At 42.0% G+C, this 22,065-nt stretch overlaps 1 protein-coding gene across 1 annotated transcript in view; it reads right to left on the bottom strand.

The window, feature by feature from the left end:
- Positions 1 to 12,349, bottom strand: part of LOC121908275 — a 34,088-nt gene extending 21,739 nt beyond the window's left edge. Inside the window, exons 1-2 of the mRNA XM_042428178.1 lie at positions 10,907 to 12,349; positions 3,165 to 3,304 (exon numbers count right to left, since the gene is read on the bottom strand). Coding sequence (XP_042284112.1) covers positions 3,165 to 3,304; positions 10,907 to 10,976 — 210 coding nt within the window. The 5' untranslated portion in view covers positions 10,977 to 12,349. The remainder of the gene's footprint in view (positions 1 to 3,164; positions 3,305 to 10,906) is intronic.
- Between the last annotated feature and the right edge of the window lie 9,716 nt (positions 12,350 to 22,065).

Below are 22,065 nucleotides of genomic sequence, written 5' to 3' on the forward strand. Positions count from 1 at the left end.
GAAAGATTGGGGGGGGTAGGGTGACAGGAGTTACATAAGGTGTGATAGGACAGAATGTTCTTTCATCTGCCTTTTCTTGAAGCTTCAGTCTCAGAGGAATTCGCATGTCGCCTCGTGCAGCAAGTCATATTATTATTACCGCCTTTTCTTTCCAAGCGCCTTTTTTTCCTCTCGCTTTTCTTGAAGTAGGTCTACTGCACTTCAACGTGACATACACAAGTGCTAGCTAACAACAATGAGGTGAGATTTGCTGACAGAATGGATCGCGCTGCTGACCGACCAGCTCGCTCCTGCAACTCCACATACTGCTGACTGAACAACCAATCTGGCCTTTGAAGTCTGTTTTTTCCCATGGATCTCGGCAGCTCCCTTTTCTTATATTCTCAACTCTAATAAAGGAAACAATTAACATCTCTGCCGTCTTCCATTTGACACGACCTGTGTGCCTGACATGTCTTTCATAGAACAAAGCCTGTCAGAGAAGAGAAGGAAGAAGAAGAGGAAAGAGGGGAGGAGATAAGAGGAGAGGAAATACCTGCCAGCTGTGCTGAATATGTCTGACAAAACTGCAGGCCCAGTTACGTTGACAAGTGGTCGACCTCTTCCAAACATCAGACCCTATCCACCCCAGATTTCTTCTCTTAAAGCTTAGCTGATATTTAAAACCCAGGCCATTATGAGTTGCATTAATAACCATCAGTCTCTGCTTCTGCTGAAAAATATCCATCCATCCTTACATACATAAAATAGAGGGAGGGGTAGAGATGGATAAAGAGCAGAACAAGCAACAGGGATAAGAGAGAGATGAAGTAAGTGAGAAAGAGGCGGGTGGGCAGGCGGGTGGATGTCGATGGATGTTGTCAATCAGCCATCGGCTTCTCCATTTGGTGGATTAGTCCTCAAGGCAGCGAGAGGCAGCTCAATAGAGACCCCGTCCCCTCCTCTATCCCCTGTCCAGATAATAGCAGGTCTGTATCGACCTCTCCATTGACTGTTACTGGCTGGTGGGTGGTGACTACTGGAGTCAGACGGAGGGCACCGCTGAAATGTCAGATTTAGGCAGTGAAAAAGTTGTTTTATTGGACATATCACTTGGAATGGATATGGGCAATGAGAGGCTTTGCCTGCTGGCAATACTGTTCCTCCCGTGGGGCTTCCCACACATTTAAGCTCCAGCAAAGTCTGAGAGAAGATACTTAAAAAGCCATGCATATACGTTCTCTTTCATCCTGTAGCCACCTACTTCAAAGATGCTTATGTGCCACTTCTTTTACCAACAAAGACAGTGATAAGTATTCCCTGCCTTTTACTTTGGAGCCTGTAAACACAGTTGTCGTTTAAGAGGATACAAAATAAATTGAAGAGAGGAAGCACACAATTTCTGAGTGATATAGGTCATTTATTTTGATAATTGAAATAAATAGTTTGGATGGTGGTTTCTTTTTTACCCTAACCAAAGCTAATCATACAAGAGCAAAAGTGTAAGGATTTGATTAAACAGAGTGTGCTACCATAGTAACCTAATCCAGCATTACTTCCAAGGCCTAGGGGCATTGCACACTGTATTATTTTGAGGGGTTACAGGTCGCATTATAAAAAGCCCAATTCACGACTAGCACATCCACTGTGCAGTATTTCCCTCCTGTGTGGAAGCTGGTCTTGGATGTTGCTACATCAGAGTGGGGCAAAGTTAGCAGCTCTATCCGAGTCTATTGGATTCGGGGAAATTTACATTCCTGCCAAACTCATTATCTGAGATAGCATTATGTTCGCCAAACACATTAGCCCTCATTGTAAAAGCCTTTTTCTTGTAATGTTAAAAGTGAAAATACAAATAAGAAAATATATATAACCTTTGTTAGCTAAGTATGTAAGCTAAGCAGCCAAACAGGGTTTTAAAATCCGACAGTTGTCCTTTCAGATGACTAAACTGATGGTCGCTAGCGAGAAATGAGTAGGCTGCTTTTGTCTCCTTCTGTCTGAAATTGAGGACACATTGTTTCAAAAATTACCAGGAATTTCAAGTGGTTAATATGCCCCCATTATCATTGTAAACTGCATATGTGCTATGCCAGAGTGGAAAGCTTGACAGGCCTAGCAACAGTAACAAAGGGGGCAACGCTTTGCGAACAGTCAAGTTCAGAACATTTTAATAGACCCTTTTCGCAGCAGACATCTTGATTGGCAAAGCAGGAAGAGCTCGGGTGTAAATAATAACCTTACTGATGGCTCCATTCCATTAATTGTCCAAATAAGTCATGTCAGTGAGTGAGCATGCACAATATCAGAGCCCTGGACCTAGCTCACCTGAATGTAATGAGGCCATCATTAATGTTATTAATGTCACCTGTGTTTTCCTGCTTGACAAGTCAAAATGTCTGCCATGAAAAGGGTCTATACACATATTGCACAATGAGTTTAATATTACTTTCATCCACAATCAGACTGTTTTTCGAAATTGTCACTTAGTACTGAGTCTAACCTCATTTCCTTGCAATATTCTGTTAAGAACAGAGCAAAAATACTATCTGGGTCACAATTTCACAGTTTGCACATGTGCCACAAGTATAACATCATGGACTTTGTTGTAAAAATAGCAGGCTGTGACTGACATGAGAAGACATACGAGAGGTACATAAATTGTGGGGGTTACTGTTCTTGCAGTCACTCACCAAAAAGCGAACATGTTCTACTTAAGTGATATACTTTAAGCATCTCAGTATAGGAAGCAAAATTGCACTCCAAGGTCAAAAAAGGCTGTATGAATAAATACAGAGAAGCTTTGAGCAATTCTCAAAATACGGCAGCCTATTAGAGGGAAAATAATGAACAGAGCTGCACCTATTTTATGAGATATAAAACCAACCTTACTGTAGTTTTCTACATGACAAAGAGCTGTGAAATAATAAGGTTGGACTTTTATTTGTTCCATCTGGTCAGTTCTTTGCAGAGCTTCAGTGAGTCATATACAGGAAAAGACAGCTAGCTCCCATGACTCATTCAACAGACAATACAGACATGCCCAAGCATGCCCTCTCCAAATCTGACTGAGATGAGTGAAGAGGCTCAATAATGTCCCCGCAGACAAACTAAGACAAACACACACACACACACACACACACACACACACACACACACACACACACACACACACAAGTCTGTACCTTCAGCTTCATCATGGAGTCCTGGCACAGCTTGTCCCCGCGCGCCGCTGTCACCTCATCAATCCCGATCAGCTTGGCCTTGTAGCGCACACCATCTCCACGGAAACGCTTAATAAGCCCCGCCTCGCTGCGGTCCTGACCTGCGGTGGGAAAGAGGGAGACAAAAAAAGAGGATGGGAATAAGGAGGATGAAATGAAAGAGAGAATGATTACAGGAAACTAAGATGTGTGAGCTCAACTGAATCTTACAACTTGAGTTTCAGGCCCTGCTTGAATTATAGAGGCTATTACTATGTGTGTGTGTGTGTGTGTGTGTGTGTGTGTGTGTGTGTATGTGTGTATGAACTGGCTGCTCCAGTATAAATATTTATGGAACAGGAAATACAGAATGAATAGTAAATTAGCAGCAGCAAGCAAAGATTGGAAGAAAATTGAACTTGAAATTGGAAATGAAGTTGGTTTAAGCCAATGGACTAAATGAGAAAAACAACTGGAACATTGAAAACACTCTACCATCACCTATCGCATGCACGGCATTGTGGGGGATTCACACAGAAAGCTAGGGTGGAAAGTTACGGGGTGGCCAACTGGGGGTTCTTGCCCCCACGCCGCACCAACGCCCACAGTTCCCATGGGTGCTATTGGTGGTGACAAACCAGCTTGAATGGCTGCTATTGAGAGGAATCATCTCGGTCCAGCGCTCGCCCACAATCCACCAGGCCCTCACTGGGTGATGGATGTTGGGTGGTGGCAGGATGGTGGTGTGAGATGGGGAGGTGTTTGCAAGTGTGTGTCTGGATGGCCTCAGGCTTTATAGTGTTATCCCCTCCCTTCTCCCTCCCATCCCCACTGCTGATTATTCTGTCTGTCAGTCTCTGCAGCCGCCCTGACACCACCTTGACACTGACACCTTTCTCATTTTGTCTCTGCGCTGTCTGTCGTGGAACTGTTTTGATTATGTGGGCGTGAGCCTCGAGCACTGTCTCATGTGTCTACAATGTATAAACCATCCCCTCATAACCTGTGCAGGGTTTGTCAGCCGCGACGCCTCACTCCCGCAGCATTTACACAAAGAGATAGTAGGATTTCAAATCAAGGTCACCAGCACCTTGGAGATTTTAACAGTTTTCAGGCCCCTTGCTCATTCAATTCTAGGTCATGCGCCTGTACAGTGCATCAGTTAACGGCACATTTAAGTGGCTAGCTAAGCTGTGTGTGAGAAGAGGACAAGGTTTAATATCCCTAACAGAGACAGTCAGGCTGTACTCAAACACCGTATTACACCAAAATGAGCTTATTCCACCCCAGAAACACACAGTATTGCTACATCTACCAGAACACAAGTGGAATTTCTTGCTCCATTCCTGCATTTTCTGATGAAAAGTCCAAAGAAATTTTGAAAATTTAGAAAAAGAGGAAATTAACTGGCTCGTGCAAATGAAAAAAAAAAAAAAAGTCCAATGCAAGTGCTTGTCTTGGCTATGCACACCCTCTCACTAATTCATGAGGGCACAATTCTCCAAAGGGGGGGGAGGGCTTGACAATGCTAAAGTCATTAAAGTCTCTAAGCAAGTGAATGTCAAATCTGGGTCTAATTTAGACTTGTTTCCCTGCCAGAGGATAATGAGTCTTATATACAGCCACCATGTACCTCTGAACATAAACCAGATGCAGCCTGGCATGCACACAACTACCGTGTAGAGAAATCATTAAATAGAGGAACTGTAGACATTGCCATGAGGCAATGTCTACATATATACATGATTACAGCAGGTGCTGTTGCTTAAACCCTTCAGGACAGATGCAAGGAAGGGTGGACGTCTGCAGTAATTATTGCTGTACTTGATTTAAACCATCCTTCATACAGCGACTGTGGTCTATTCATACAGTATTATGCATTCCATCCTGATTTTACTGACTCATACACTCTGAAATGTAATGTAAAATGCATGCTGCTCCAGTTGCATTTTAAACACGATCAGTCCAATTCAGTGCAGCTCTCTCACATGAGCTTTAACCAGATGTTCTGTGCCATTTGTTTCTTTACATACAGCGTGCCATTTCCCCTAATAACACTTCAGGAGAGATTTAGAGGTTTATGCACAGATCCTCAAAAAAGTAGGCCTTGCATACCGAATGAGAGTCTTGACACAGTGGCATAACTCATGTGCTACGTGCTCTGGGTTCAGATCAAGACAAGCGAGTGTGCTGTATTTGAAAACTAAAAAGCTGCGGGGCATGCTGTTTCATGTTGTTAAAAACTGTAAGGAAGGAGAAGAGAAAGGAAGAAGGTGTGTGTGTGTATGTGTGTGTGAAAAGGGGTGACAAATATTCCTCTGGCTTTCTGGATTTACAATTACCCAAGGTTGAATGGTCCTCACAATAATTCTTGCCCATAAGCCTGCTGCTCATAATTTGTCTGACAGAGGGTTGCCTAAAGTATTGTCTACTGTTAGTCTGTGTCCAAGTGTATCCTACGCATGGCACAACATGCCTGCCATTTGGGAATCCTGGTGGTCTGAGGTCTGTGTGTCTAGGGTTAGAATCCAGCCAGAGACCTTTGTCACATGTCTCTCCCACCAATTTTTCCTGCTGCCCTCCTTTAACAATGCTCTAATAAAGACAAAAATGCGATAAAATAAAAATAATATTAAAAATTGGAGCCAGGACATCACAGGGTTTCAAACCAAACGCTACAATCACCCACCTGAAACACAGGCCCTGCACCAGGACCATGCAGAGAACAATTACTGTGAGCCCTGCTTCATACTGTTTCAGGGCTCGTCTCTGATCACAGTGTTGCATCTTCCTCCTTGCCACACTAGAATGGGGACAGTGAAGGGACAGATGGCAACAGATGGAGAGTCAGAAGTGCCCCTCCAGATATAAGGACTTGGCAACAAGAAACTTTTTGTTGGGGATCCGGGCATCGAGGCAGCTTAACCTTTGAACTTTTCTGAGTGTGCATCCGTGTCTGCTTGTCTGTTTCTGTCAATGTCCCTGTCTGCCAGTAGGCCACACAGGCCATTCATTTAGCTATAATGAAAGGGTACAGATATGCCTACTGAGCCGTGTTTTTCACTGACATGCAATACACAATATTAACCATTATCTTTGCGTGGGACATTTGATATCTGTCAAATGAAAGCACTAGGTATGTCTTATCAGCGCAGGGGGGCTGATGACTTTAAGCAGCAGTGAGGAGAATGGATGTATTCGGAAGGCAAATCTGTCCCTGCCATCTGCCTCCTCCATGTGCACAAAATAACTTTCATAAGCCTCAGCAAACGCACAGACACACATTCACAAACATTAACAGCAGCGCTTGTGCTAACTCACACTGATGACACAAAATTCCTCTACCCAACTTTGGCATTTAACACAAGATCGAGGTTTTGGTTAAACGACAGATCGTTAAAGCAGTTAACGGAGTTAATGAGGGGTATTGTGCACATCGTCAATGCAGTGGATAGACCATTGACTCACTGCAGAGTTACATGCAGGTATTGATGTGTGCTGGGTGGTGATTGAGCAAGACAGTTTTTTTAAGGTAGGGGCTCCACAATGCTCTCATCACATTGATAGTGAAGCAGTGTGATGAAACAGCTGGATAAGTGTGCCAGCAAATGATTTGGTCAAATGTGGGAAATTGTGTTTGAATAGGGTGAAATGGTTAGTATTTGCACAGCCTCTTATAATCTTTCCAATGTCATACATTCAGTATGAGAGGTGACTGGTGATTTAATCTGCTGTTTGCCTCCCTCTGTCTCTCTCTGTCTGTTTACTGTCTCTCCATCTTTCTCTCTTAATGTCTCTCTGTCCTCCATTCCTTGTCTCTCTTTTTAAAATGAATCATTTTTTTTGTGCACAGATTACAGTGGGAGAGCAACAGTTGCTATGGAGATAGAGTAAAGTCACGCATGTAAAGCAATTCTGTCGATGGGTAGAGGGGAGCTTTAGCTTTACCGTGGCAGTCAGAGTTTGCTGCAGTGAGGTTTGTTTTTTTCGAATGGTTTTGAAAGGAATGACGATTGGAAATGTAATGATATCCCTTAAACAAAAATACAAGGTAGTGTGTCCATTATCTCCCCTTAATATTAGGGTTGGTTTCTATTTTATGTAAATGTTCTTTTATACTCTGAAATGCACCATTTAAAAGAATTATGTTGCAATATGCAAAACATAAGCACAGCACACATTAAAGGTAAGACTGAAGATATTCAGCTTTTTCTTATTGTCAACAAATCCCATGAAAAGACCAAAACCAACGATGAATGTATTGTACTGACATGATGCACAGTAAAGTGTAGTAATGTGATTAATTACTGCAGTAGTTTAAAGAATGACAATTTGAAATTCCATAATTACACTGGACTTTTTCGGAAGACGTTTTGACTTGTCACAGTAGGAAAAGCGCAGGTGTAAATAATCAAATTAATGAAGGCTGGACTCTATTTAGCTGTTTCAGTTTCAGGTCCTGGTATTGTGCTTGCTGGCTTGTGACTTACTGGGACACAGAGCCATCATTAAAGGGGATGTATTATGCTTTTCCTTATTTTCAGACATAATGTCACAATGTCGGATGTTAATGTTAAAAGTGGCCGACGCGTCAGATAATGAGGTAAACGTATATAGCAGTAATCCCTGTGAGCAGAAAGCAGCAGCTTCAGACTGCTCTGAACGCTCGGTTTCAAACGTTTTTTTCTACTTTCAGCCTGAGCTGACGTGAGTTCGTGACAGATTTCTTTATATGGACATCTGCTATGAGCACAGCGCGCGAGTTCGCTGCTCCGCAGTAGTTACACCAAGCCACGTCTGCAGCTCTTCATAAAACATCATCATCACTATGGCTGTTTCTGCTTGTACTCTTCCTCCATGCGTTATTTCTAACTGATCCACCGAACAAATAGCTACAAATAGCTCCATATTTTGTTGTTTTGACCGATTTTTAGCGCCACTAACAAAGTCAGTGACGAACACGTTTTTACTTCCTGTAAAGTCTTCACAATGAAAGTCTCCCATTAGTTAGTCATTTAAAAGCTTTTAATTTGAAGCAGTAAAGCAGGAAATGTTTGGTTTGCAATGACGGTAAAGTTAGATAAGTTTGATACATACAGCTGGCCAATCAGAACAGAGTGGGCTCATCGGGAGGGGGCCTTAAAGAGACAGGAGCTAAAACGAAGCGTAAGAGAAACTGTGTATATTGAGGGGCTGCATAAAGGGCCAGTATAAGATAAATGAGGAGTATTTTTTAACTTTGAATCATGCAGAGCTACTCTGGTGGAGCCCAAAAATAAAAAAAATTAGAGTTGAAATGAGCATAATAGGTCCTCTTTAATGTTATTAGTAACACCTGTACTTTCCCTACTTTATGCCTGCTTACTTCAACTTTTTATGGGTTGGTGTGTTCACTGTCTTCCCAGGAAAAGGTTGAAAGTCATTTCTGTGCGTTCAGTGGACAGCTAGGCTCATGGGCTGGAGGTGGCTAGCCTCCACCAAAAAGATGAGATACGCCTTCTGGTAAGAAAGTTGTCTTATTTACATGTTTTATCTTTGTGTTAGATACTAGTTGGCCAGTAGTAAGCCTACAATCTACAGTTGGAGGGTGTGTAAACCCTGTGACTTCTGGAGTGCTGCCTGCAGTCACTGGGGCTAAGCTAGCTGTTGATGGTGAGTAATTACATGCAAACTGCATTGTTAGGCTTGCTTTTTGTTCAGCCACGAGTGTCATCTTCTATTTGTACCTGTAGTTTAAAAGGAATAGTTTGACATTTTGGAAAATATGCTTTTTCCTTTCCTGCTAAGAGTTAGATGAAATATGAAGCTAAAGGTAGGAGACAGTTAGCTTTGCTCCAGCATATGATTCCCACAACTTCACAACCAAAATATCAGTTTTCAAGAGTTAAACCAATAAAATAACGTGTTAATTAGTGAGCTTTCCGTTTCCCCCTGCTTCTAGTATTTATGCTTAGCTAAGCTAATCAAAGTCTCCCGGCTCATATTTAGCGTATGGACACTTACCAATCTAATTCAAAGCATATTTCTCAAACTGTCAAACCTTTCCTTTAAATACAGGAGATGTGACACCTTTGGTGTGAGAAAGCTGGGCTGACTAACAAAGTAATGTAACTATTAGCCTTTTGTAACAGTATTACTGTATTACTGCTGTTGAGTAATTAATTAGTACGTTAACACACATAAATGAGCTACACTGTTGCACGGGGTGACATGTTCATGTCCATTACAAGGAACATGGACATGATTTACTGTGAGACAGTTCCACATATGCCATTCAGGTTGGTGAATACTCACTAAGGTGCAAAATGTGTATTAATCTACAGCTTAAATTATTCCCCAACAAATGCACTATTCAATCCTGAAAACTACTGCTGTTCCACTGCTGTTTTAGAAATTTTCTCAGTCTTTTTAAGAAGTGAAGCTGTATATTTGTGATGCATTTTTATATATTTATATCTTCAGTAGGAGTGGTGGCTTAACTGTAACAAACAGGGTAGGGAGGTCAGAAAATATGAAAAAAAGACGAAACAAATTTCACAAGAAGACAAATATAGAAAACAGATTAACCTCATGAATATAGATGGTGCTTTGCCTAAATATATATCATCAACTTGATCCTCGATAGTGTCCTTCACCTGGCCCCAGCCTGCTCACAACCACCGCTAGCTGTGCTGCCTGACAGTCTTCATTCATTTATGTTGCCCCATTTCCATTTATATGGATCTAAATAGCATCTTTGCTGATTGTGACAATGGTCCCTGCAGCACATGTGATTAACATGGTAAAGTCAGGGGCTGATAGCCTGTGCTGATAGCCCTCTCCTATGAGCCGCATGGCCACGTGTGTAATAGTCCCCTCGCTCTGCTCTCCCCCCTCCACTTAGCTCAAATCGATGGGCCCTCCTCCAGCCCAGCCATTTATCTGAGCAAGCCGACAGAGCCAGTGAAACAGCCACAGAGGACCTGGCCCCGCGGCCTTGTTACAGCTAGCTCGCAGTAGCCAGATTTACTGGACTAGCTGGAGTGGCTTTATTCATGGATGGAAAAATGAGTAAAAAAAAAAAGAGGATGAGGAGAGGGAAAGGCAAATGAGAAAGCATCCTCTTCTTGCTCACTTCCTTCCCCCCTCCCTCTGAATCTCACTCTTTCTACCTCTCTATCTCCACTTCTTTCCTCCTCTCAGCCAATTCAATCCCATTTCAATCTCCCAGTGAACGTTCGAAGAATGCCTCGTCCTATTACATCACTTATGCTGTTCATCAAAGCGACAGGGTGTGAATTACCCTGTCCATGACACCTAAATCATGCCACTACCAAACCCTGGGGCTACACGGAATAGCTGTTACTACATCTGGATCCCTGGGATGAGACAGGGAGCCTCTCGGCGAGCTTGACTGAGTGAAGCCTCTCTTCATGTAGTCCAGTGTTATTTAGCTCCATCCAAACATGGCTTTAAGTTATGTTCGCTGCCTGCCAAACACGGGAAAGTAAACCCTGCCAGTTTCCCATTTTGTCTTGACTCCATTTCTCCATGTCTTTGTTGCATTTTGAGTACTTTTCACTCAACATTATGCTAGATAGCATGGTTTTATCACAATTATAGACACAATGTGAACCTAATATTTTACATGTGTTTCCACTGTCACCTGCATTAAAGAATTGTTGTAGAACTAATGAATTATTGTCTCAGAGATGAGGGATTTTGGTAAGTATTATCTCACATACCTTTGATCCTCCTAGACTCCTTTCGTTGGCTGGTTTTGACACCCGGCTGGAGCTCGGCCTCTGCTGACATCCTCCACTGCTGAGTCCCTTATCCTGCTCACAGCAGATCCACCATGGGTTAGCAGCACACTAGCTAATCCTCCAACTCCCAGTGTCCAGTTCCCCCACTCTGGTCTTTCTCACAGTCGCGCTACAGTGGAGAAAATCTCTTTCAAATCCATGGTGAGATTTATTGTCCTCCTCAATAAATGAAGATCCAGCATTGATAAGTACCCTCCGTCACTGCTGGCCCATGGTGTTTGAGTATGGCTAAACAACACGTGAAAAGATGACTGAGTTATGAGCTTGGTGATCCTCTCGAGAACAGCTTCAGATCAGATTTGACATCTTCTGGAGTGTATCTGAGTTCTCTCCCTGAAGGTCAAGTATCACATGGTCCACTGTTGCTCTTTTCTGAAGGTCCACCTATCGCTCAGGAGTAATTCCCCCCAGGGGAGGCTGCAACATTGATTGAATCAAATATTGTTCTTCAGTGTAGGTCAGGAGTGGATATTATTCCTCGGTGGAGTACTTCAGATGCAGTCCGACAGCCCATCACAGTCACTTGCTCTGAGCACTGCAAGGCGAGGAGACAGGGATGACAGTTAATGTTAAGCTGGCGATGGTTAAAAATTAAAATCACAAACACATGCCACTTGATAACTCATTACAAGATTAATTTAACATAAGAAATGGCAGGCACCAATTTAACAAATCAACAAAGATGTTATTATCTCTTCTGGATCATCAATCCTTAATGAGGGTGTAGCAAACGCTTACTGTTCAGCGCCCACCCTTGAAGGAGACCTGTGGTGAAATATTTGATTCTCTTGTTTTATGTACTGCTTGTGAGTAAATATAGCACATTAAAGCATGACCAGTGCTTCTGTGCATGCAAAGCAAATTTTCAGAAGATGGATTGTTAACGCTTCTTGCTCAGGCCAACAGCACGAGAGGAGGGGAAGTAGCAGAGAGCGATGAATGACAGGCTGTTTCAAAGCAAACTGTGGTGGGAATCCTGGCACAGTTGTCTATAAACTGGAACCCCCCACATTGTGCTTTAATGCCCTTGAATCATACACTGCTAACACGGGGGCCGTGCCAAGCTGGCACTGTGGTTGGCACCGCTTCTGTTGGCATGGTGACGGGCCATTGTGGAAAAGGAGGCCTTCAGCCTACCCTGGCCTGAATAGAGCTGCTCCACATCGAGCAGTGGGCACACATTATCCTGTGTGACATTGTCTGACATTGTGAGCGTTTGTGATGAGAGTGAGTGAGAATGTAGGTAAAAGGAGCGTCATCTGAGTATCATTTTTGAATGTATTTTAAAAATACTTCACGTTTATACTCTGCGTTATTTCAACAATTTGCCTCTTCTTTAAACTGTTTCTGATGTAAGGCAGAAAAGATTTAAGGACATGACTTATTAAAGTGTCACTCAGATTTCAAAAAGCATATTTTCACACTTGACTTCATTTTTTCAGCACCAAAAATGGAATTTCATTCATCTCCATTGCATTAGTGTGGCAGCTGTTCGGCTAGTAGCTCCACTGGTGACCTCGACACTACATAAGTTTGGTCACATACAGTGAGGAGTACACTTAGGCAAACCATAGGAGAAATATCCAAATTATTATTTTATTCAAGAGCAGGTTGTATCCTCAAAGGTATATTTTTGATCCCACAGGTATCTGCACAGAAAGATAAAATGATTGCCTGGTGGGAAACCAATGTTTAAATACTGTATTCCCATTCCCATACTGCGCTGCCACTGCTGCAGAATTACAGAATAATATGGGGAGTGCTGAGGTCACAAATGGGGCTACATGGCTTCCATTATATGTCGGTGAGAAAATGTTTTTTTCTGTACTTTGGGTGAAGCAGCTCTTCAAGATGGACATTTCTGTTATATATGTATGCGTGGAACAAATGAAATAGTCACTCCACAGCCGTGTCTGCCTCCTGCTTTTCCTGCAGACGAGTCTTTCAACCCTCCCATTATTCCAAAATGAGCTGTGATGCTAAGACACATTTCATTTCCTTGAACAACAGGTCATTGTGGTTGCCTCATCACCGACAGTTCTCCTTGTGCATGGTTGTCTAGACCATGTGTCACCCCTCATGTGTGCTCATGAGGCAGATAATGTCACCCAGGTCCAGGGGAAGGGGCAGTCTCCCCATAAGTACGTCTCAGATGTAGCCTTGGAGTAATGGGAGAGGTATTTTCCATGTCACAAAGAACCTTATCAGAATGTAATTTTCATTACCAACGAGGGAGATATGCCTCATTGTATTTGACGGAAGAGCGATTTAATGTGATGTACGGCTGCTTTTCAAAACCAATGCTATCTAGGTCACCCAGACTCCACAATCTGCTCCGTGTTTTAACAGCTCCCAGTGTCTCTTATGATTTGGGTCAGAGTTAACGAGCATCACTCATTTCTCCAGCTACTCTGTAACTGTTAGGGGATGTCAAAAGCCCTTGACAAAAGCCACCCTTTATTTATTAATTTGTTCATTTTAGTACAACCTCTCTCAAGTGCAAAGAAAAACTTCCTTGAGGGAAGTCAATTTCATTTCTGCTTGCATTTCTTTTATTTCCCTCCATCAACCCACTGCTGTCTTTGTCTCTGTCTCTGTCTGCCTGTCTGCCAGTATTTCACAAATCATCTCTGGAGATGTTTGTTTCCTGCTTGCGTCAGAATCTTTACCACGTAACTGGATTATTGAACAAAAACAGGCATGCTGTGAGAAAACCTGATGTATGGCAACTCTCTCTCCCTTAACATTAAGCACATCAATCATGCAAGCCATTGATTCTTCAGGAGAGGAGTTTGAGCGTATACCTTCACAAGGCGAACTAGACCCCCTGGGCACCATGCAGGTACATATATCTTGTCATGCAGCTTTGGTGCATTGGGATGAGATGTGATCTGAATCTTTGTTGTGAAGAGAAACCATTCTGTCTTTGCCATTTTGATCAGTTTGTCAGAAGCCTACATCCTTTAGAGAGTTGAAGTACAGGTAAATCAAAACACTCCAGTAACACTGTAAACTGGCATCATGATCAAAAGTAACATACACGGTAATATGTTGTTACTCTTTTCAATTCTTTATAACTATTTAATTAATGCACAAACCATATAATAGGGAATTAGCTTGAAATGACAGTTTTTTATTTATTTAAAATAAAACTATAATTTTGTTCTTTGATTTATGTTGGCAAGACAAAACCTTGTAATTTCCATCAATTATATTGAGTTCTATCTTTATAGCCATCTCCATGGATGAAAATGATTCACTAAGTATAATGAGATATCCAATCATGTTTACCATCTCAGAAATATAATGTGCAATCACAGAACACGAGTTGATTCTCAAATTAGATCATTCTTGAGATTCTTTTAAGCTCCTGCATTCCAGTAAGTAACGTTTCCTCATGAGACTGGTGTTTAATAGACTGCACAATCAACCTCATATAGTGAGACAAGCCTCTGTGCATCCTGCCACCGACGAGTAACAAAGGTTGAACAGTCATCTATCACTGGATATGGCCAATTACACCTCCATTCACTGCGGTCCCGACGGAAGGCGCAGTCTGTGCTTTCCAGCTTGCTTGTGACTGGTGAGGAGCAGGGAGGCCCCGTCCCCAGGACCATCTCTATCGCTTCCTGGCCAAGGCTGGCATGGCCCAGAGCTGGTGGAACGTTTGTTCGACAGACCGGCTTTGGCACCTTGCGCTGGTCATCTTTGTTACAAAATGCCCCCCAGCTTATGGACTGGGACACAACTGTCACAACCTGGCCTAGCAAAGCTCCTCTGAATAGCCCTGCTGTGTTACCTTGTGTCACCGATGGCAACAAAGGCCCACCAACAACTGCTTTATCCACTCCATACATAAAGCCTTTAATCTGTGTTGTTGTGAAATGCTATATTTTCCCAGGGTTAGACCTTTTATTCTCTTCTACATCCGCTCTTATCGCGGCCTCACAATCAACTATAAGGTCTCTCATGTGGCCTTACAAGTGGCTGATAGCCCTTGAATCTAAGATAAGGTTAATTTGCTTTTGTTGGACTAATTAGATTCCTGACCAGCTAGTGGCTGACTGGCATATGGGTCTTTGGGGTAAAGCTGCAATCTATTAACACTTCTGACCATATGATTCAGTGGGTTAATCATCTCACACACAGCCATAGCAAGCTATAAGAGGCATAAGAAATATGTAAATGTACAGTAACAAGAGTCTGCCAGGCTCTTAGGCACATCCAAATGTTGTCGAGACATTTCAGTAAAAAACACTAATGTGAATGTATTCTGGAGCCTAGAAGTGTCTGTTGGATGGATTGCTCATCCAATATTTGTTGAGATATTTCAGTCTGGACTAAGGAGGTCCAACTCTACCAACCAGCCAGCAGACTGACTCTGCCATCCATCGCTACATCGCTAGCGTGAAAAAAACCAAAGGATGTTAGAAGCATCAGAGCTAGAGAGGAAACCTTAATGACAGTCAGTGATGAAATTGAGCAAATTACCATGCTTTCTTTGAATGTGAATAACATTATGATAAAATGGAAGCAGAATTGGGGACAACTATTCTATATTAACATAGTACCATAAACAAAACCATTCCTCTTGATTTCTGCAAAGAATTATCTGAGGCAAAAATGAAATATTGTAGCCAATGAATAGGAGAACCTCTCCTTTTTTCTCCTCCTCCTCTGCCTTCCTGGCCTTCCAGGGGGAACTGATAGCCTCTGAGCTCAGGCTGTTCAGCCATGGCCCATTAGTTCACCTCATTCTGACAAGATGGAGGGCCTCTGACGATGGAACAGTCAAGTGTGTGAGCAGGGAGGCAGGGTGAAGAAAACACATACAAAAATTCAGTTTGGGCATTTGAAGCGTTCTCATTTACTTTCTGAGGGAAAGAGAGGCCTCATTGCTTCGGGTTCAGCAGCTACAGCTGGTAAACTAAATAAGTGTTGCCACACAGTTGCTTTGCAGTGCAGATTTATGTCAGTATAGGCCTTGGAGCTGTGCACTCAGTTAGGCGTGGCTCCAGCACGGCCGGGCACGGCTACGCAGAGGGCAGTCAGGAACTGCCCTCTGGAGTGCTCCTGCATTATCCTTTTTACCAGCTCAGCTGCAGGATAACTGGGTCCAATTTAGATGGGAGAAGAGCGAGGAAGGGATGAGGGTGTGTATGTGCGTGTGAGGGGGGGGGGGGTGGTCTCTTCAAGTCAGAGACATGACATAAATGAACAATTCCACTCGCGCTCACACAGCGGAGGTCTCAAGATACAAATATTAATGGGGTTTATTTTTAAAGTTTGCATTTCTCAGGCTGCCTCTGTCTTTATAACAGACAAATCCAGGCTAATAATGTGTCACTAGCTCCCTATGGTGACAGTAAACAATAGCACAAAAACAGGCCACACTACATCTTCTCTTCTATTCATCTTATTCCACCTACCGCATACAGCAGGTCTGGAAACTTAGCCGGCGCGAGACTCTTGGACCCTTCTCAGAACAGTTAATTGGTAGATCTGGCTCTCCAAAACACCTCCTCTGATGTTACTATGTAGCTTCCCCGAGGAGTCTTTAATTCACTGTTGATTTGGTTTGTTGTTGTGCTGTGTCTCAGTGTCTGAACAGTGTGTTAAAACAGGCTATTTACCACGTTCGGTGGGAGAGAGAACTGGGCAGGCTCCAGAAGGCCTGGACAAACACCCTGTTACCTAACAGCCAATGTTTTCTCCTCCCTTTCCTCTCTTTTTGATCTGCTCTGTTATCATTTTTAATTTCGCTACCCTTTTTCTTTTTTTCAACTCTCCAACACCTTTCATTTCTATCTTCCTCTTTTTTTTCTCTCCCTCCCACCCCTGTTCTCCTCTGCCCTCCTTTTCTTTGTCTCCCTCTCTTGCAAACATAATGCCTATTTGTGAAAAGAGGTTGAAGCATGTTTTATTTTGCTGCCACCCCCACCCCTGCTTTCTTTTGTGAGTAACAAAAGAACTGTGGATACCTTGGTTTGGTCATTACTTCGTGGGGAGAGTAATTAATGAGACAATTAGTCGTTTTTTCCTCCCTCTGTGTTCTCTTTGAACTAAATAAATAGCCAAAAGGTGTCCTCTTTAATTGCGCATGGGTCATGGATATAATTAAGATATACAAGCAGACACTTTTTAAAAATTCAAATGTGAGTAACTGTTTCACTGTTTGTTGTCCTGACTGTATTCATGTCTTTAACAGACACAAATTTAATTCAGCAGCGTGGCGGACGTGCAATGTGACTATTAAACAACAACAAGAGATCCAGTGCAGTCAAGATAAAAGTTGCCATGATCAAAACCACCGCGCTCAAAAACATTACGCGCAGTCTGTGAGACAGCATTAATGAAGCTAAGAGGAAGCGCCAAACAGCCATTTCAAAAACAGGAATCTTTCTCTACTGTCACACTGTCTTATCGATGTTGTCATAGTGTGACACACTACACACACAATGTTCCTGAGTAGTTTCACTTAATGTAAATGAAAGAGCAGTGTGACATATTTTGGACAAACTAAAGTCAAACCTAAGTTGTGATTTGACTAAGGGATTGTATGAATTATTAGGGTGGAGGGAACAAAAAAGAGAGGTATTTTTTCTTTTTGCTGAGGGGATTGTAGTGTAAATTTTTTGAAGGAGCAGAGAGGGTCTTTTTAATTTCTCTCATCCCAGATTTATAATGTATTTCAGCCTTCCCTTGAGCTGCACAGAGCTGCTGTCTGGTGATAACTGTTTATTCAGCAGCTATTGGTTCAAAAATAGAGCAGAGTAGCTGGAATGTTTATTTAATGCAATATTTTATGTTTACCTTAAAATCTAATTTGCAATTTAGTGGATATTGTGAAATGCTTGTCCCATTAAAGGTAGAGTCAGTCATTCTGGAGAAAGATTGTTGATATTTGATCTAAACACCTTAACAAATACACTCCTCCCTTCCTGCTCCTTCAGAAGCTCCGCCCACCAAATACATGGATGCACGTTGCCAAGGAAACGACCAAAAGAGAAATATGGTGGAATCCAGAGCGATTCGTCACCTGTAGAGTCACTTCTGTTCTGTTACAATCCATACACCTCTCTGCAGCCTCCCCACTTCTCACTCGACCTGCGTTCAGCGTCCCTGTCCACAGAAGCAGCCGTCTGTCGGCTGCAGCTCCTGGGCAGCTGAGAGGACAAACTGCCTTTGCCAGGCTGACTGACAGCAGAAATTTACTGAACCAAAATCATTTGTATGTCAGCTCCTCAGGAAGAAATTAACAGTGTTTGTATTTATTGATTCATTGATACGGTTAATAAGTTCAAAACACATATACAGTGGGATATTTGTGATTGGAACAGCTGCCTGCTCAGATTACACTTCACTAAATGCAACAGATACAGACTCGGAGTGTAAAAAAATGCAGGGGCTCTCTGTGAGACTGTCTGGGATTCAGTGTGGATTGATAGATTTAATAAAATGGAAGCATATCAGTTCTGTGAGAAAACGCCTTCTATATCAATTGGCCACAGCCTCTCTCTCTCTCGAGTTCACCAGCCCTCCCCACCATTCAATGGGTGCTGGAGACAGGAGACAGTCATGTCCTCACACAGACAGCTGCTCTGATGACTTCACCCTGTCCTGTGAACGAGCATGAACACTCCCTGCTGCTGATTGGCTGGAGTAGTGTTGTTTGGCTCACTCCGAGCCACTGTATATGTCCATTTACAGAGCCAGGACTGTGTATGTACACTGGATTTTTTTTCAGTGCACACACAGAACAGACAGCTAGGAGATATTCACTGAATTTGACAAAAAGTGTATTGGATTAGAATCGCTGACTCTACCTTTAACGTATTAAGTCTAAAATTCTGAAGTTTTCATAATCAAACAAGTCACACCGATTGTAAACACTAACAGTGGCATACTTTCAATCATGACACTGTTAACACTAATATTTTTTACTTTTTGCAGTCAAGGGAACCATTCATTGAATTTTTAAATAAAATTGGGTAAGGCCTCGCTCTTTTAAAGATTAATCTAAATGGTTCAGCTGCCTTCCCCACTTCAGTAATATTCGTACAGTCCCTAAGGCCCAAACATGTTTGTGTATCAGAGTAAAAACTGATTATCTTCTTCTTTACTCATTTATTTGTCAAGGTTGTAAACAATTCAGATCTTACGAATCCCTCTTCTTCTATGAAACATATTTCCTCCACTAGGAAAACTTCTCATTTGGTTTTGGGTTTCCTTCCAGACTGCAGCGTCTGACAGAAAGATGCCTGAGAGAAAATCTAGGAGTGACTGACATTACATACAAAGGAAACTTAGCATGTTGACACTTTGTGCTGTGATAACTCAGATGGGTTATTTGGTTTGCTTTCATGACTCCACTAGTTTCTCGCAGGGAACTGTTCAAAGCACAGAAAGAAATCCCTTTTTTTTTTCAAGTAAATTACAACTCTACCAACTCTTGTTAACGTCCCAATTAGTGGTATTTTTCAGTGATGAGATTTTGTTTTTGCAGATGTACTTTAGATATCATCATTTCCACAAGGTACTTTTAACTATTTCTTCTTTTCTCTGCTGTGTTTCTCTTGAGGGCACCTTTGTTGTAGCTCTACCTCTCCCGCTGTGAAGTAACAGGTACCTCGTAAAACTGTACTTTAAAAGAAGCTTACACAACCCACACACACACAAACTATCTATTCCCCTGACTACAATACAGTATGTGCTGGTGTAATTAGTGAATCTCCCACCACACCTCAACGTCTCTCATTAATCTCACATGAGTGATTAGGTTGCTGCTACGTATGGAACCGCGGGAGGTGTGAAACTGGGTGTGAAACTGTTGTCATCTCATATGTTATCACACTCTGGAGACCGGGAGGATTAAACCACGCCAGGCACAGCCCATTGGCAGCTAATCATGCCGCTAATGATAAGTGAAATATTCGCCTGCCTCTTATTACAAAGGCATCGCAAGGTCAAGATCTCACACAGATCGCAGACACACACAAGGGCTGCCACCGTTGTGTCTCTGAGGAGTTTCTCCTCGAGTTGTTCGTGTTGTTTCGTATAAACCCAAGCAGAGACCGTATGAGAGCAGGAGTGAAGCCTCTGAATATGACACTTGATGGCTGATTAGAGCAAAACATCAGGGTAGTCTCCAACTGTGATGTTCTGATGAGAAGCGATCTAAAGGGTCTCGTCAGTAGGCGTCATGCTGACCGCCGTCGCTGTGCCAGATGCTTGCCGCTTGGTGCAACTCCACATCAAAAAAATACAGAATCTGCTCCCTGCAGGCGCCGCTGCAAGGGAGATCTCCATTTAATTAAAAAAGGTACAAAGTTCCAAATTAGAACAACTGCAATTACTCAGCCAGAGCAGACGTTTAGGAAAATCAAATGTCATCAGCCATTAAAGGTTAAATATTCATCCAGCGTTTTACTTACATGCCAGATTCTATATATTAGTTGAGTTAAATATAGCCCTCCCTCATCCCTTTTGTGATAATGACATGAATAAATGAATGATAATGATGATGCATTCACAGACCAAATCCAGAAATGTATGGTTTCCTCCGTGAAGGTCAGTCTGAGGGCCGGCTCCCTTTGAGAGCTGCTTGTGACTCAGGAACAATTAAGGCTGGATTACCAACCGGTCAAAGTGGGCACCTGCCCTGAAGCTCCAGACCTTAAGGGAACCTGACCATGCCAGGTTCACTGTGTGTCAAGAGCCCGTTTTGTAGAGAGGTTAACATCCAGTTTAGTTTATATTGTACTTACATACTGCATAATTTTGAATATTTTTTCATACAGTCAAATTGCCCCCCAAAAAATATTACCTAGCACATACACATTGCCCAGAAAGTGTGAGAATTTGAGGACTCAATAAGGGGCCATAGTCTATTTTTGCCCCATTCCCCACAGCCCTGCTCAGGGTTAATTTTTCTTCAATTTGATTCATTTTGTAGACAAGTGACATTTTAAGTTCTCCTCCACTCAAAAATGTCTTTTTCTTCTTGTTCCTACAGTTGAATGTTTGAGCTTCACTGTGCTGAATGATGTATGTGCAGATTTTGACACTAGAAGGCTGATTTCACATTCATCTGCCCAAAGTTTCTCTGTGCTCATTGAAAATTGAAGTAGTGGGCCTGTGTGCATGACTTGTGACATCACAACTAGTTTGGAAGCCAACTGTGGTCCAATTTTCAACTTACACAAGACTGTACACTGAGAGGGAACTTAATAGTGGAGTAAGAGACATCTTGTGTCCAACAGTTAAACTTCTAAAATAAATATTACTTGCATATTTATAGATTCTGGATTTTTTAATGAGGGAGAAAAAGTAAATGTCATTTTAAGGATTTTAACAAGATAATTAAACTTTTTTTTGTAGAAAAACCATATCAGACACAAATTATTATTCAAAGTAGAGTATTTTATATACATCTTTAAACATATCTGGAGAGGATCTTTAAAAAATTCACCAGTTTCTTTTTACTTCTGCTCTTTTCCCATCTCTGGCTAAATCAGCAAACAAGTGGATGAGCAACCCTGTCTTCTATATATTACATTCATGTACTGCTATTATATATTTGTTTTGCCAAGCATGATTATAAGTGGCAACATTTTTTTCAGTGAAGAAAGTGGTTTATGGTTTTGCACCACACACAACTCATAGAGAGGTGGTTTGGATAGATGGTGTAGCAACAAAGGTACTGGGTTATGGAAAGAGTGGTTTCTGTTACATGTTAAAAAAGTCAACTCATCCTGTCTCCTTTTTTCAAGTCAGCTTTGATCTTTTCATTATATGTATATGTATATACATGACAAATATACACAAATATATTGTCAGTGAACCTTTTGCAGATACAGTATGTTTGCTCATCATGTTGATAAAAAACATTATTCTGGCAGCATTATGTTTCTTTCATGATATATTTGCTGTAAACATGAGTAGTAGTCTATAGTATACAGACATAATTTGTATGAGAGACGGTTGGGGTATCAAACCTATGACTAATGACCTATAAATGCAAACTGCGTAGTAAATTAAATATAATTTAATGTTTGCAGAAGTTTAAGTATCACTGC

Source organism: Thunnus maccoyii, chromosome 12, assembly GCF_910596095.1.
Source record: "Thunnus maccoyii chromosome 12, fThuMac1.1, whole genome shotgun sequence".
NCBI lineage: Eukaryota > Metazoa > Chordata > Actinopteri > Scombriformes > Scombridae > Thunnus > Thunnus maccoyii.